Here is a 17,497-nt window from a genome sequence, read left to right as displayed (position 1 = left end):
AACGAGGTTTGGGGTTTTTGTTTTCTGAAAAATATCACCTTTTTGGTTTATGGCCTCCAATTGCCACATTGCTTTCTGGAAAAAAAAAATGTACAAGGCATGAGATCCTGCCAAATCTCAGACGCCTCTGGAATGGGGTGCCCTGACTTAGTAGGGAGACTTCTCATGCCCGGGGACCCCAAAGATGCTGCAACTCACCTCCAGCCTGGGAGCACCCAGGAGCTAACACAGGGTCCCTGGGGGCAGGGCCAATGGATTTGCTATTTCTCATAGCAACCTCCTGCCTGGTCCTTAGGTTAGAGCCATTGATGTCACTAACTAGAGGGAGGCCTTAGTGTGTGTGTGTGTGTGTGTGTGTGTGTGTGTGTGGTATATAAGGAGGGTGGGGCAAAAGAACAGAACTGTTTCACCCATGTCCTTTGCGACTGGCAGTCATTTTTTGGAGGTAGGAGGAGGGCAGCTGCAATTAGGACAATCACTTTGGGTCTGGATAGATCATGAAGGCAGACCTGTCTGAGTCTTTGACCTGGGATGAAAGTGTCATTAATAACTTTTATACTAATTTCAAAATCCAATAGGAGCATATCTCATGAATAAACGCAAATGGATGTATTTAGAACAAGCGAAGAGAATTAAGTCCTATACAATCCCAGAATAGAAGCAAACTTTTCAAACTTCTAGCTCTAAAGGGTTATAACCTTCTTCCTCAATATGCTGACAGTGCCCTCTGGTGTTTGACAGTAAAACAACAGGCTTATGCATACAAGGTATAAGCACTTCCATCAATGCAGTAGACATCAAACTGTCTCTGAATGTGGGGTCCAGAGTCAGACACCATGAGGGGAGAAACGTTAATAAGACAGACAGGTCCCTGCCTTTAGGGGGCTTCCAATCTAGTGGGAGAGATAGATCCACAACTGTAGGATCAGGTAGAGAATGATGCTAGCCCTAATAGGAGTATAAACAGAGACCAGTGGCAGTGCCTAAGGGTGAAGAAATGGCCCTTAGGCTGGATTCAACAGGCTGAGGATAAAGGTTATGTATGGCTCTCCAGAGTGCAGACTTCATGCTCAGGGCCAGGGTTCCAGGGTAGCCAGGGCAGAGTGCCTGTGGGTGGGGTATCCAGGAAGATGCAGAAGAGTAGGGCCGTATTTGTGGAAGGCCTTGCTTGGATGCCAATCTCAGCAGAGCCATTCTAAGTAAAGAGCTAGCAGATGTTTTATGGCAATTAGCATAAGGGAAAAGAGTGGATGTGTCAGCAAAGCAAGTGGACATAGGAACCCATGAAGACAGAAGGCTTTTCCTGCAGTCCTCTGAGGCACAGGGGTCTAGAGCTGAGCCCTGGCGATTGGGATAGTGAGGAATGCAAACGTCTGTAAAACACTCAAATTGATAAGAAAGAGGGTGGTTGAGGATAAAGGGAAATAGGAGGAAGTTCTGGGATTCTGGCCTTAGTTTATGCTTCCTACAAAGGTAAGAATTAGAGAAAGTAGAGAAGGTGCTTTGGGAATTTTTATGTAACATCTATTTCTACCCTCCTCAAGTGAACTATTCGTTTTAGGACCTAAGTCATAAAACACTAATTATTTCTAATAGACACACCATTTGTGAAAACATATATTTAAAACATACGAGATGAGCCTGGGGCATCTTGTAGCTCCAAAAAGTAAAGAAGTGCTCAGAAAAACAACAGAAAAAAAAAACCCCACACAATAATAGTGGTGTGTGAAAAGGACACAGGAACTCCCAGTGGCCAAAGCTAGAATAATTTGAGCGACAAAATAAATCAAGTAGTACGGGATTATAACTCAGAGTATACTATACATATCCCTAAGTCTAGACTGATATAAACAAACGACTGAATAAATAAATGGGAGAGAATAGGTAAATCTCCCATGCAGAAGAATTCCAAATAATTAGATATTCTGTCCTCAAGGAGGGAGGGGGCATAAATCCCCGCTCATTAATTGTGAGCTACACAGAGTAACTTTCTTCCAAAAGGCACAGTCTGGAAAGGGGGGAAAAGAAGTAACTTTACACTGGAGAAAGCTGACAAACACTCCTTGACCAGGTGATCAAGGTCACCATCAGCAGAAGACTTGTTGACAGAATGTAATTTGGATATGATGTGATGACAACAGCACTTTACCTGTGTGCTCTCCCTCTCCCAGGCCCATAATCCTGGTCTAATCATGAGAAAAACATCAGGCAAATTCAAACTGAGGGCTCTCAAAATACCTGACCAGTACTCCTCAAAACTGCCAAGGTCATCAAAAACAAGGAAAATCTGACAAACTGTTACAGCCAAGAGGAACCTAGGGAGACATGACGACTCAATGCAATGTGGTATCCTGGACGGGATCCTGGAACAGAAAAGAGACATTAGGTAAAAACTAAGGAAATCTAAATAAACTTTGGGTTTTAGTTGATAATAATATATCGTTCATTAATTGTAACAATGTACCATATTAAGACAGTAATAACGGGGAAAACCGGGTTTGGGATATTTGGGGACTCCCTGTACTATCTTCACACTTTTTTTTTTTTTTTTTGTAAATCTAAAACTATCCTAAACTAAGAGTTCATTTAAGAAAAAAAGCCCTGTTTAAAAAAGAAAGAAAGAAAGAAAGAAAGAAAGAAAGAAAGAAAGAAAGAAAGAAAAAAAAAGCCCTGTTATTTAGTGGAGAATGACTGATTAGGCCCAGATGAAGAAGAGAACATTTCAAAGTTGGGGACTTTCCAATCTACAAGAATGGTATTGGCTATTAATATAAATGGAGAGTAAAGGTATAGAGATGAAGAAAAAGTTAATGGGTGGGAGTGTGTGCATGCGCACGTGTGCTGTTCCCATAAGAACATGCTAGGTACTCATAAGATGTTCAGGGAGCTGAATGTCTGGGTGACAAAGGCACCCCCACCCCCCACCCCCACCACAAGCTCTACCTCCCGTCCACTGCAGCTGGAGCCCAGAAAGCACTATTAGAGGCCCACTACTTTCAGTTAAGATGGCGCCTCTCACACTTGAGTAGTATACAAGTGGATTTTTAAAAAAATTTTTACTTTTTGAGGGAGTGAGATCTGGGGAGGGTCAGAGGAAGAGGGAGAGGAAGAAAGAGGGTCTTAAGCAGGCTCCCATGCTCAGTGCGGAACCCAACATGGGGCTCGATCTCACGAACGTGAGATCATGACCTGAGCCAAAATCAAGAGTCAGACACTTAACTGACTGAGCCACCCAGGTGCCCCGCAAGTAGATTCAAAGATACTACCCCAGATGTCTTGAGAATATGCCTGGTGACCCAAGTTACAGAAATTCTAGATTAAGAACTAAAGTCTTAATCTTGGAAGTGTCTTTCAGTTGTGAATTATAAGAATTGAGTCTTTAGGATAGGTAAAAAATGGATTTTTGAAATGAAAATCCACAATTTAAAAACTCTTCTGTCTCTTGCAGAGCTCTGACAAGGTGTCCTTGGAAGCCAGGCTAGGAAGCACAACACTGAGTCATCAAAATCACCAGAGAGAAAAGGAAGAAAAAAGGCTCAGTCGTGGGTAGCCCTGGGGTGTTAGCTGTGCAGTAGGCCCAGTGAGCAGTGAGCTCTAGGAGGAGGCAGGTCTTCCAGAAAAGAAGGGCAGCTGATAGTGACCTGATGTCTGGCTTATGAAGGAAACTGTATTTTGAGGTAATTGTCATGTGGAACATTTGAGAATTAGCCACAGGTACATAGCAAATTGAGCAATTAACAAAGAGATAGGAATTCATTTCAGGAAAGAACCAATGTCCAAGAGAGGAAAAATAATCCCTAGTGTACTGTCTGGCTCAGAAGTCAGACAGCATTTACATAGTCATAATAGGTAAACTGAAGGTTACTAACGTAAATACTGAAGGTTAACGTAACAAAGATTGTGATGCAATGATAAAAGATGGAGAGAATGAAAATGGGAAGGCTTTAAAGGTACTAGCTAGATCCTTATGTAACAAAATAGGAAGTCAGTAATATATAAGATTAATAAATCAAGAAACGGCTAAAAAAATGGAAGGTGGTTGGCTTTAGGGAATGGGACGAGGGTAGGGAAGGGTAATTCAAAAGACTATTTTCATTATACTCTCCTTTTAGTACTTCTCAATTTAAGGCTTTTAAAATTCTGTATTACTTTACTATACACTTTAATAATAGTAAAAAGACAAGTACCTCACCCCACACCCCATGTGATTCCAAGTGAATCTGGTCAAATCTGAAAGTGATCACTGTAAGCACCAAGGATGTTAAGTCCCCACGGGTCAGCAACATTTGAATGGAGAACCCTATCCTCCGTCATCGGTGACAATGACTCAGTGAGACCCTGAGAACTGAGTATCTGGCAAAGGTCCTGAGTTTCCCCCACTAATCTAAATCCCACAAAATCATTAAAAACAAACAAATGTGAGATAGGTTCCATTCAATTTCTCCCAAGACCTTCTGCCAGATTCCTAGCTGCCTTGTCTAATGTGGCTGTCCTGGCACGGCTCCCTTACCTGAGACAGAAAGAAATGCCCGAGTCACCAGGCAGCAAGGTTTTCAGTGGAGGTACGCTGCCAACCGCACCACCTGAGTGAACGGAGTCCTTCCACCCAGTGTGAGCATGGCAGTCCCTGCCCTGGTTGGGGCCCAGGGCCCCAACCCTTGCAATAGTGGCCCATTCTCAGTCCAGTGTAAACTCCTTTGTGGGCTCACCTCCCTGATGGGAGCCTGTTTATTTGTGCAACGATGAAATCTCTGCCCCCACCTGTAAAGTTGATTTCCCTGCAAACTGCTTCCCTCCAAAGCAACATGTCTATGTTCTAAGCTAAGAATTCTACATTTATCCACCACATTTTATAGAGTAGAAGCATGAGTTTTCTATTTCCTCACTCTGCCCTCTGGATTCCTCCGAATGCTAGATAAATTCCAGAGTGAATTTATGAGGAGACACCAATGGAGAGAAAACCTTTATTTGCATAATAACAAACGTGGGTGAAGTAAGAAGAGGCATATGAGAACCAGACTAGGGTGGGAGAAGAGAAGAGGGCTCTCTGGGGACGAGGCAGAAAGAGCTGAGATGCTCTCGTAACCACTAACACATTCTGAGGTTGGCATCTCCCCTGGGATTTCTCTTTCCTAGGTTCTTACTCTCACTGCTGGCCCCCTTTCCTTGTCTCACAGTCCCAAAGGCCCCCCTCTCCCAAACCCGATGGAGGAGCACAGCTTCATACCCAAATGTGCTCAGCAGCTACTACTCAGAAGCTGTTACTTGGATTTTTTGCCGCTCTTAGTGATTTTGACACCCTTGGACTGCCAGGAGTGGCCCCTCCTGCCACCAGAGGACTCTGGTTTTTCTAGTAAGTAAGGTCCTGGCCAATCAGTACAAGAAGGGCCTGGGTTCTCTTCCAGGCTGGTGTCTCTGCAGAAATGCCCCCCGGAGTGGAAGGTGCTGCTGCAGCAAGGGACGGCACCTGAGTTTTCAAGTGTGTGGTCTGTGGTGAAAGAAAGGTGGGAGAGGAAGACTCAACCCTCTGCCTCTCAGGCTCAGGTCCTTAAGCCCCTACCTAGCCGCTTTCCTTCCCAAACTAAAGGCACCAACCACGAGTCCCCATCTGGCAGCAAGCCCCCCCCTTTCCCAGGCACCACAAGTCCCCCCACCTCCACCCCAGTTCTTAGATCAGACCATCCCTCTGGTCCCACCTGTGGCTTCAGCAGAAGGTGCACACTCTTCACACTCCCATTTCTTACTGTTGGCTCTAAGAGAAGAGCAGTCCCTATGAGTTCCGTGGGATCCGCATGTAGCACACAGAATGAGGCGCCATCTCCTGCAGGAAGAGCCAAGGGTCGTGGAGACAAATATTACACTATCACTCTCGGGAGGCTAGCTACAGGCCAGGCCTTTGCCGAGGGCTTCCCAGGCATTTTTCACCACACGTTTTACCTGTGACCCACATGTGGCTGAGTGCCAAGTCCCAGACCCTGCAGTCAGGCACGGACACTCAAAAGGTGGATGTGGAAAGAATTGGATCTGAGGGTTTCTGCCCTGGGCACAAGGAGGAGCAGGCCCTGCAGGGACCTGTCCACTTGTGCAGGAGTGAATCCTGGACTGGTGAGAATGGGACCTGAATTCACCCTGAGGTCTGCACACAAGAGCAAGTTTCTTGCTCCTAATAACTGTACCAAGGTCTAACTCTATGATGGCACCAATGAGAGATCTTTCTAGCCAGGAGCCTTTCCCTACCCTTCGTCCTCAAAGCTGTCTCTGCCTTGTTCATACAGACAGATGGGGGCATCACAATGTTGGTAGCGCTGATACAACTCCGAGAAAGCCCCTGGCTCGAGTTCCCAGGCAGCATCTCTACAGTGGGAGAAGAAATACTGAGTAAGGGGCATGTAATCGGTGGTGAAACCTGGGAGGAACTAGAAAGAACTAGAACTAGCACAGGAAAAGAGTGCAACAGGCTGCCTATTTTAAAATTTTTTTTTTCAACATTTATTTTATTTATTTTGGGACAGAGAGAGACAGAGCATGAACGGGGGAGGGGCAGAGAGAGAGGGAGACACAGAATCAGAAACAGGCTCCAGGCTCTGAGCCATCAGCCCAGAGCCTGACGCGGGGCTCGAACTCACGGACCGCGAGATCATGACCTGGCTGAAGTCGGACGCTTAACCGACTGCGCCACCCAGGCGCCCCAGGCTGCCTATTTTAAACAAGATGGGCTGAGCGGCCTGACAGTGGAAGAGGGTTGAGGCAGGATGAGTGGAACATGGGGCGGGGGTGGGGGTGGGGGGTTGTGTTCCTTAGTTCCCCACTGGAATTCAAGAACCAACCCACCAGGGAATTCTGATACCCAAGTACCCTTTTCAGGAACATGTCTACCCCAACCCCCATGATTCCCTCCCAATTTTTCTTTTTATAACTAAAAAGCCCTCCCTCTACTCCTTCCCTCTTTCCCATATACAAAGGCATGGGCTGCTTCTTCATTTTCTGAACTACCCTCACACTCACCTCCTCTCTAGAAATCTAGCAACCCACTCCCTGGCTCAATCCCTGCCTTAGAGTTTCCACTACCTGTCTGGAATATGAATTCCCATTCTTAGCATTTCTTGAGGAAACTCTTCTCGATTGTTACACTGTGGACATTTGAAGAAATGCTTTGCTGATGTGTGGGCATATTTCTGTAAGAGAAACATGGAAGAGCATTGTGTTTATAAAAACACCATCTTTGATCACCTCCTCTCCACCCCAACCCTCATTTCACAAAGAGGATGTTGCTAAGAGAGCTTGACTGGAGATTTCCATTGAAGAGCTATGGGTAAGCTAGTGTGAGGGGTGCAAATCCAGGTATCAGACCAGAGACCAAGCTCAATTCAAGAAACCTCCCAGGAGTGCCTCAGCTGTCATCTCTGGCTGTGGGGCTTGGCACACAGGGGGACCCCATTCGGGGTCCTTTTCCTTCTATTTCAGGAAATAAGCCTGATTTTGAGGCTGCTTGACTCATTTTAGGTTAAACTCGTTTGCTCCAGCCATCCTAAGGATTTTGTTCAGTCTAAATGTTATCATGAATGAGGTCTTACAAGTCACGAGTGACGAGAGACTGGACTGACTTTTCCTCTGACTGCCTGGAACCACCCCTGCATACAGGCCTCCAGGATGGAGCACGGAAGCCGAGACTGCCTGAGCATTCCCAAGGTGCTGTGAACTAGAGAAAATGTGGGAGGTCCCCAGGGCAGAGAAAGGCCCACCTGTATGCACTTGCGGTGGTAGACAGTTTGACTACAACATGGACTCTGGATGTTTTCAACACTTGCTTGGGATAAGTCTTCACAACATAAGACACAGCTTTCCTCCCCTGCCTTCCCCTGCTGGATGTCCTGTGTTGGGCGATGTTTTCCACAAAATGATCTGTAGCAGAGTAAACAGACTTACTTGGCTCGTCGTTGATGCGGTCTTCCAGCTGCCCGGCCTAGGAAGGGCAACCACCCAGGCCGTTGCGCAGCGAACCTCCTCACTCGTGGGGAGGAGGGGAGCAGGGGGAGGAACAGCCCACATGCCTCCTCACAGCTGTTCCCCAACTGAACAAAACTCCGGGGACTATCTCCACAGCCTCCTGTTCCTGAAAGCCCCGCTTAGCTCTGAGCAGCTGTCTAAGAACCCCAGCTGTTTGTAATTTAAGAAGGGGATGGGAAGCAAGAAGTAACCCCTATGAAATCACCAAGCCAAGACACTGTTTCTCATTATTGAATGGTGGGACAGATTCACCAGTGAATCAAAACAGGCCCGTGAGAACTGGACTCTGATTTCCTTAGTGGCCAATTCAGAGCAACTTGCGAAAGGGCAGCCCGACATTTCCCCTTCGTCACTCACTTGTACTCTCCAAAAAATTGTGAAAGGCAACCCCTTTCTTGGCCACAAGGAAGATGGAAGTTTCTGATGCATTGATCCTTCTGGCAGTTGATGGCAGCTCCCTTTTTCTTGCACACAAAGCAGATCTGCAAATGAGATCCCAGGCAGTGCTCAGGGCCCCAAGAAAGACAAACCGACATTCTGTGGCACGTCACTCTATGGAAGGGAAATTCTATGAAGCAAAAGCCATTCCCTTTCCTTGGTTGACCTGAAAGCTCTGGGGGGCACCCTGAAGCTGCGTTTCAAGTGGCACTAGATTATTTGTTTTCCCAGGATGTTGCTCCCTCTCCTCACTTAGGGTACTACACCCCAGAGAAGCACGCAACTTAAGAGGACCAATTGGGAAATCCAGGAGTCCTTTGACTTCTAAACTAACAGGTAGGGAAAAGAACAGAAACAGGGACGATCAGAGAGGTATGAGAAGAGGCCTATCCCAAGGCCCAGGCCCCTGTACTGGGGGATTCTAACCTTCCTAGAAGCCCGGGCTGCCTCCTTTTTGATGTCTTCCGGCAAGAATCCATGGAAACCTCTGTTGGACTGGCCTCTCTGAGGCAGCTTGCTAGATAGGATCTGGGGGAGCAGTAGAAGCAGGCTGTCAACATTGATGATCAATGGAACAGTGCAATGGGGTGAGGAAGAAGACAGGGTATATAGAGCTGGGCAGGATATACAGCGTATATGCGTTTACAGGTAATTTACTTGACAAAGGGCTTACACAGAATTAACTGTGTAATGTGTTGGGTGCTCTAGGTGCTTTTAAAATATTAACTCATTTAATCCTCATAACAACTTCAAGAGGTAGGTACTGTCATCATCCCATTTTATAGGTCACAGGACTCTAGAACCTGGGCCCTTACATAGCTTTGTGCTACACTGCCTCTCATTTACTGAGGATTGCTTTTGTGTGCTGAGCCCTTTGGGGAAACAAATGCTGTGTACTGACTCATTTTATGTTCACTATAACCCTGTGACACAGATGCTATTGTGGTCCTCCTCTTTCAGAGGATCCCATCGAGGTACAGGATGGTAAGTGAAACGGCTGGAGCCACACAGCAAGGAGGCAGCAGAGCTGACATTCACATCCAGGCCCACAGAACCCACACTCTTCGCCCACCCACTGTACTGACCCTTGGTACAGAATATGCTCTTCTCAGAGTGTATTCTCTACAGGAAGGGAAACAGGGCTTTAAAATCTGACTGTAGTCATTCTGCCCTATTGGGGAGGGGAAGGAATTGAACTTTTCTTTAAAAACACACTTTAAAAGCCTTTTTGTTTCTGAAAAGCCCCCACAGCCGATTCTAGAATGGGAAATCAAGAAAAAAGAAGATAAACTGTTCATGTGCCCATAAACTGTTATGTATGTGTATGTACACTGGAAAAATGCCAGCACCCCAGCCCCACCCCAAGAATCTTCCAAAAATACTGGGGAGGGCACTGGACTGGCTGCAGTGGTTACATGTAATATATAATGGGGGCTCAGGTTATTTTATTCTGACATTATAGAAGGGTGACCCTACAAGGCTAGACGACTTGAGGATGCTTGAATTACAGATTTATGTTCCCAATTAGGCTTAAACATATCTATTTAACACTGATTATCTCAGGTCTTTAGGACTATATGAGTGATTTGTTTTTATACCCCTATTATTAATGTTTTCTACAATGAACACCTATTATTTCTATAAACAGAAAAATCAACAGTGGAAGATCAGAAATAATCTAAATGTCATTTAAGAGCAGTTTAATACTTTAATCCCCCATACCATGGAATACCAATTAGCTATTAAAAGAAAAAAACTAGACCAATATGTTCCATGGGGAAAGATCTTCATAAGTATTAAGAGATTAAAAAAAAACAAGCAAAATACAAAACACTGTGTATAGTATGTTTATTTTTATGTTGAAAATGTATATGCTTGTAAAGGCATTGAGATTAGCCAAGACCTGGTACCCAAACCACACAGGACTTACAAGAGAGAAAAATCACAGACCAATCTTTCTCACAAGTATAGATGTAAAAATGAAACAAAATATTAGCAAATTGAATCCAGTACCATATAAAGAGGATAATACATCATGATCAAGTAGGGTTTATACCACAAATGCATTAAAAAATTCAATTGATGTAACAAACCACATTAACAAAAGAAAGAAGAAAAATGATCATCTCAGTAGATGTAAAAATAAAAAAGCATTTGAGAAAATTCAACACACATTCATGATATCCTCAGCAAACTAGAAATAAAAGGAAACTTCTTCAATCTGATTAAAAGCCTACAGTTAACATCATATTTTGATGTTGAAAAATAGGATGCTGTCTTCTGATGCTGGGAATAACACAAGGATATGTACTCATGTAATTCCTATTCAACACTAGATTGAAAGTCCTAACTAGTATAATAGGGCAAGGAGAATGAAAAGAATTTAAAGATTGGAAAAGAAGATGTGGTGCATATGTATGTGTGTATACACACACACACACACACACACACACACACACACACTAGAGTATTACTCAGCAATCAAAAAGAATGAAATCTTGCCATTTACAACTATCAGGATGGAACTAGCGGGTATTATGCTAAGCGAAATTAGTCAGAGAAAGACAAATATCACATGACTTCACTCATACGAGGACTTTAAGATACAAAACATGACATAAGAGAAGGGAAGCAAAAATAATATAAAAACAGGAAGGAGGACAAAACATAAGAGACTCTTAAATATGGAGAACAGAGGGTTACTGGAGGGTGTGTGGGAGGGGGAATGGGCTAAATGGGTAAGGGGCACTAAGGAATCTACTCCTGAGATCGCTGTTGTACTATATGATAACTAACTTGAATGTAAATTAAAAAAAATAAAAAATAAAATAAATAAATAAATGTAAAGGTTGGAAATGAAGAAGTAGAACTGTCTTTATTCACACTACATGATTGTGTACACAGGAAATCCTAAGGCATTTACCAAAAAATTTAAAAATAAAAAAACTACTAAATAAATGAATTTAACAAGATTTCAGGATACAAAATCAACATACAAAATAAGCTGCATTTATATATGCCAGCAACAAACTTGAAACTGAAATTTTAAAATACTATTTATGGGGTGCCTGGGTGGCGCAGTCGGTTAAGCGTCCGACTTCAGCCAGGTCACGATCTCGCGGTCCGTGAGTTCGAGCCCCGCGTCAGGCTCTGGGCTGATGGCTCAGAGCCTGGAGCCTGTTTCTGATTCTGTGTCTCCCTCTCTCTCTGCCCCTCCCCTGTTCATGCTCTGTCTCTCTCTGTCCTAAAAATAAATAAAACGTTGAAAAAAAATTTTTTTAAATACTATTTATAATAGCATGAAAGTCACAAAATATTTAGGCACTCATTTAATAAAAGATGTGCAAGACTTCACTAAAAAACATTGCTGAATAAAAAAATAAATAACAAATAAATTAAAAAAAAACATTGCTGAGACAAAATTTAAAAGGCCCAAATAAATGGGGAAATATATGACATCCATGGATTGGAAGATTCAATCTTATTCGTCAATTCTTCCCAAATTGACCTATAAATTCACTGCAACCCCAATCTCAATCCCAACAGGCTTTTTTTATTTTTTAAGGAAAAACTCACAAGCTAAATATAGATTTTCATGGAAAAGGACCTGATAGCCAAAACAATCTTAAAAAGACTGTAGAACTTATAAATCTTGAGTTCAAGACACTATAAAGCCACAATAATCAAGACAATGCAGTACTGTTGTAAGGATGATGCACAAATCAATGACATAAAATAAATCATCCAGATCCAAAGATACATGGTTAATTGGCTTCGACAAATATACCAAGGTAATTCAATGAGTAGGCAAAGATTTCTTGGGACACACACAAAAAGCACTAACCATAAAAGAAAAAAAAAACTGATAAGCTGAACTTCATCAAAATTAAAAACATTTGTTCTTCGAAAGACACCATTAAGAAAATGAAAAGGCAAGCCACAGACTTGGAGAAAATAGTGACAAAGCATACACATGCCTGAAAAAGGATTTATATCCAGAATATATTTAAAAACTCTTATAACTTGATAAGACAAAATAGCTCTACTTTTACAAAGGAAAAATATTTGTTCAGACACTTCACAAAAGAACATAAGTGAATGGCCAGTAAGCACACAAAAGAAGCTCAACATCTTAAGTCAACAGAGAAATGCAAATTAAAACTACAATGAAATCCCAGTACACACCTAATAGAATGGCTAACATGAAAAAGATCGACCATATCAAGTTCTGCAAGAACTGCAAGAATATTGTGCAACCAGAATTCTCAGAAATTGCTAGTGGGAGTGTAAACTGGTACAATCTCTTTGAAAAGTGATTTGGCAACTTCACATAAAGTTAAACACGCAGTTAGCATACAACCAGTAATTCCACTCCTAGGCATTTGTCCAAGAGAAGTGAAAATGCGTGTTCACAAAAACACTTGTACAGGAATAGTCATTGCCACTTTATTCATAATAGGCCTCAAATGGAAACAATTCAAATGTCCATCAGCAGATGGATAAATAAGCCAATTATAAAATATTCATAGAACAGAATACTACTAGGGGACAAAAAGGTACAAGCTACCCGTACATGCAATGACATGGGTTAATCTCCAAAATGCTGTATTGAGCAAAAGAAGCCAGAAACAAGAGTGCAAATGCTGTATGATTCCATTTATATGAAGTATAATAAAAGGCAAAAGTAATCTATGGATCAGAACGTGATGATCTCTGAGGGGACTGACTAGAAGAGTGCAGGAGGGAACTTTCCAATGATGGAAATATTTACTTTGATTGGGGCAGTGTTTACATGAGGATATACATTATATCCCCATGATATAAGAGCTTATAAAAACTCATCAAATTGTACACTTAAAACGGGTACATTCTATAGTATGCAAATTATAGCTAATTAAGAAACAGCATAGTGCAAACAACAGCTTGAAGGACAGTTGATAGCATGTGCTTCTGGGGAGAGGGGGAAAGATTGGGAATGCTGTTTTGAGAAGTATTGGGAATGCTGTTTTGAGAAGTATTGGGAATACTGTTTGAGAATGTACTGTTTAATTGTACATACTTTATACTGCCAGGATTTTATAGCAGGTACCTCTGGTATTACTTTTAAAAAACTAGGTTTAAAAAATTTTTTTTTAATATTTAGTTTTGAGAGAGAGAGAGAGAGAGAGAGAGGAGAACAAGTGGGGGAGGGGCAGAGAGAGAGGGAGACACAGAATCCAAAGGAGGCTCCAGGCTCTGAGCTGTCAGCACAAGAGCTCCACGCAGGGCTTGAACTCAAGAACCACAAGATCATGACCTGAGCTGAAGTCAGAAGTTTAACCAACTGGGTCATCCAGGAGCCCCTAAAAACTATGTTTTAAAAAGAAAAAAGCTACTGGGGCACTTGGGTGGCTCCGTTGGTTAAGCATCAGACTTCAGCTCAGGTCATGATCTCATGGTTTGTGGGTTCGAGCCCTGCATCAGGCTCTGTGCTGACAGCTCGGATGGAGCCTGGTGCCTGCTTTGGATTCTGTGCCTCCTCTCTCTAACCTTCCCTCACTCTCTCTCTCTCTCTCTCTCTCAAAAATAAATAATAAACATTAAAAAAAAAGAAAAAAGCTATTAAGAAAAATAAACAGGGCTATAAATCTGAGGCTGGATGAAAAACAGAGAACAGACTATATAGCAAATGCCATGAAACATTGAAAAGGAACCTTATACTCACAAGACAAAAATAATGCACGCTGAGATTGTCTTTCTGGAGAAATTCCCCCAGTTTTTCGGGATCCCCAGGTTCTCGAAGGCATAGCCGGCAAACTGGAAGAGAGAATGTTAAGAATTCAGTTTGGGAGTATAACCATCTCTCTAAATACAAGGAGGAATCCAGTATTGGGAAGAGGACATTTTGACAAGGATGGAGGTTGGGATGAAGTGTTACATGGTATCAGTTATACATTTTGGCCACTTTTTAGGGAATTGGCTACAACTGCACACTTCATATACTCTTGTCTCAAGTGGCTTTAATTAACTTGTGTCTTGAACTCTGGAACATTTAAAAAATCAAGGACCCTGAGTTCTTCAGGATCTTAGAGAATCTGGGAAGTAGGACAGACAGAGAAGCAAGTTTGTTGCCCTACACAGGTGGCCTTTGCTGAGGTCGGAATGCGGTTGAACAGAACCTCCAGTCTTTCTTACCAGGCCCTGAAGACGGCTTCCTTTGGGTTACCCTCCTTGTCTTGGCAGATTTTCTATACAAGAGAAGGAAGAAGTACAAGGTGGTCTTTGAGGATCCTGTCGACTACCAATGTGACATTTCCCTCAAAATGCCTCCATGGGTCTGAGGAAGGGCCAAAATATCAAAAGGCTAAGGCATCAGTTTCTTTTTTTATTGAATATTTTTTGAAAGCACAAACCGTACCAAGTTATCTGAATTATGTAAGATTGTGCTTTTCTGTTCTCGTTGGCTGTGCTGCCCGTGTAGACTGAATGAATGCAAGAGCAAATCCCCTTTTACTCTTTTACTGTTTCTTCTGCCACATACTCTGAATCTCTGGTGGTACCATGCTCATAAAGCATCAAAAAATGATACTCAAATTGAGTGTGAATTTCCTATTGCGAAGCACTATTGCCAGTAAGCAAGAATCTACAGACGGTTCTAAAAATGGGCATTGCTCGTATGCACATTTTCCAGATGAGGAAACTGAGGCATAATGAAATGAAGTAACCTGTCCCAGGTCACCTAGTGTTAGCAAGTGTTAGAGCCAGGATATGAATCTAGGGCTCCAGCACCAGCACTTTGTTATTAGGGGCAGCCCCAGGAGCACAGGTTGCTGGGCAGCTTCCGGGGGACCACTGGTGTGTGCTTCCATACTACGCAACCTCAGCCCTCAAGGCCACACAAGTGTAGCATATGCCACAGGCCTTTGGACAATTTCTCCCAAACTCCCTTACATCACCTACTCTACCTCAGTCTTTGACGTTCCTTCTTCTTTTCTTTAATAGTCTTCATTCGCTGCTGCCTCTCTCTCCTAACTTGAATTCTTCTATACTATTATGAGGACAATACCGGCTCTTCCAGCTATAAATACAAACAGGGCTTGGTCAGCAATTTAATTCTACACTTGATTCCACAGGGTCAAAGTAATAGTGTACTTCACCTCCCAACTCATGTGACATAATAAAAGGGACCCACCCAGTATCAAGGCTAGCATTAGCCACTAAATATTAAATTGTGTTAAGGACTGTTCTAGGCATTTTACATGTGTTAACTCACAAAGACTCTCATGCAGGAGGTACCACCATTATCCCTATTTTCAAGATGAGACTGAGGCACAGAGAGGTCACAGAGAGGCACTTCCCCAAGATCAGAGTTACTGCTATCACTCAGCAGAGTAAGAATTGGAATTATTGCTTGACCTAAGTGGGTCTTTTTTTCCTTTGTGCCTACTAAATACATGAGGGAGTGCTCAGGGAGAAAAAAAAAAGGTTCTTTTTGCCTCCAAGTATAGGTGCCTTAATTCCACCCAGTAAAAGCTTAGAGAAGGTAGCTCTTTCCTAGTTAAAAAAAAAAAAAAAAAAAAAAAAGCCCCTGGGATTTTGACTGCCTGAAGCAAGAACCCCCCCTAGTGGGAGACAAGAGAGAACACTGACAAATCACATCCCTTTTCACCCAGCTCAGCAGGCCATTGACGTTTGGTCTGTTCCCAATCTTTGTCTAGATCTGAGCCAAGAGTAAGATGTCCCAGAGTGGAGAGGACATCCTGCCACTCCTCCCCCAACAAATGTCAGCAGACTGAAAATTTAGTTTTCATTGGTTAAAGGGGAAATCCCTGAAAGGGAAATCCCTGAGAGACAAATGAAAAAGACATAAAATCCACTCCCATGAAGGAAGGGAGAGGACGGCAGCATTTCTTCCAAGGAGAGCTGAGTGAATCAGGTCACTCCAGGGACAGACACTCCATCCAGCACCCATGTCCTCAGATCACAGCGGGGGAGCGTGAACATCTGCAGGGACTGTCAACTGTTCCCCATGGATACAACTACTAAGGCAACTAGCTGTTCAGAAAACTAAGACTAGACTGCTCTTCCTCTCTTTGTGTTTGTTCCATCTCTTCCTCTGACCCATGGGTTGCACTTGCAGAAGTAATGACATCTGAGGGCTTCTTATTCAACAAAAGCACTTGGACGGGCTGGAAGAGGAGGGAGGAGGGCGTGCACTAGGGGATCCACTTTAGTGGCTACTGAGCGGCTCCGGGTTGTTGGGGGGAAATCCCGGCCATCTCACAATAGAAATAAAACCTTGAAACGTCAGTGCTTTGCATCGCTGGACCAAGACGTTCCTTGAATGCGATTCTGGGCACACTGATAGTTACGGGAAGACTCAACAATCTTCAGAGCATTTGAGGAGGGACTTTGCAAATGCCGGCTTCCACGAGCTGCTCAGTCCGAGACTTGCCTAACCGAGCGGATGCTCCCTTGAAACGGTTATCAAGCTGTTTCACTGGATGAATGCTGGGTAAAGGCTTGTTGAGAAAATTAAAAATAAATTAGCGTGTTCGGCCCCGCCGCCGCAAGAATAAACAATGATTTGGAAAATACGTGTCGGTGTGGCCACAACCGTCCCCCGGAGGTAACAGCCAGAGAAGGGGCTCAAGGAGCATCCCGCGAATGCCAGACCAGGTTCATGTCGCGCCTGCCGGGCGGCTGGTGCGGGCCCGGGCCGGAGGTCGCCTCCGCCGCTCGCTCTTCCCGATAGCTCACAGGCCGCCGCTCCCGGCCGGAGCCGCCCGCCCAAGCTGTAGCCGAGGGCTCTGCTGTCCGGAGCTTTATTCGTTGTCACAAGCCGTGGGAGCTACCTCACGGGCGGCCGCCCCGCGCGGTGACTGCGCCAGCGAAGGGGGCGAGCGCGCAAACGGGGGCCGGGTCACGCGCACTGCGACCTAGGGAGACTGCGGCCGCGGGACTACCGGAACACCAACCGTTGCCGGAGCAGGACCGCTAACGGCCGCGCGCTAACGGCCGCGCGCCCGCCCCGCCCCTTCCTCTCGCGCAGTCTGCGCCCGACCCCGCTCTC

The 17,497-nt window shown here is 44.0% G+C and overlaps 1 protein-coding gene across 3 annotated transcripts; it reads right to left on the bottom strand.

The window, feature by feature from the left end:
• Positions 1-587: 587 nt before the first annotated feature.
• PHF7 (PHD finger protein 7) lies at positions 588-17,387 on the bottom strand. 3 transcript variants are annotated; one of them, XM_047833676.1, is made up of 11 exons: positions 16,723-17,387; positions 15,390-15,502; positions 14,620-14,672; positions 14,150-14,241; positions 8,872-8,973; positions 8,365-8,489; positions 7,743-7,902; positions 7,069-7,175; positions 6,238-6,354; positions 5,697-5,821; positions 588-2,363 (listed from the first exon to the last, which is right to left on the bottom strand). In XM_047833676.1, the coding sequence occupies exons 2-11, from the start codon at positions 15,431-15,433 to the stop codon at positions 2,299-2,301; spliced, it is 990 nt and encodes a 329-aa protein (XP_047689632.1). In that variant the 5' UTR covers positions 15,434-15,502; positions 16,723-17,387; the 3' UTR covers positions 588-2,298. The 3 variants fall into 3 exon arrangements, with proteins under 3 accessions (XP_047689632.1, XP_047689613.1, XP_047689622.1); XM_047833657.1 differs by lacking the exon at positions 588-2,363 and adding an exon at positions 4,951-5,488 and having other exon boundaries at positions 16,723-17,386; XM_047833666.1 differs by lacking the exon at positions 588-2,363 and adding an exon at positions 4,951-5,488 and having other exon boundaries at positions 16,764-17,386.
• Between the last annotated feature and the right edge of the window lie 110 nt (positions 17,388-17,497).

This window comes from Prionailurus viverrinus, chromosome A2, assembly GCF_022837055.1.
Source record: "Prionailurus viverrinus isolate Anna chromosome A2, UM_Priviv_1.0, whole genome shotgun sequence".
Lineage (NCBI taxonomy): Eukaryota > Metazoa > Chordata > Mammalia > Carnivora > Felidae > Prionailurus > Prionailurus viverrinus.
This window is presented reverse-complemented; position numbering and strand designations above follow the sequence as displayed.

Excerpts from the sequence above, each read along its gene's own strand:
- PHF7 (XM_047833657.1), bottom strand. The coding sequence starts at position 15,433 with ATGAAGACTATTAAAGAAAAGAAGAAGGAACGTCAAAGACTGAG. Across the intron at positions 8,974-14,149 it reads GCGTGCATTATTTTTGTCTT|ATCCTATCTAGCAAGCTGCC; the intron begins GTGAGTATAAGG and ends CTGCTCCCCCAG. Across the intron at positions 8,490-8,871 it reads CAGCCCGGGCTTCTAGGAAG|ATCTGCTTTGTGTGCAAGAA; the intron begins GTTAGAATCCCC and ends TCTCATTTGCAG.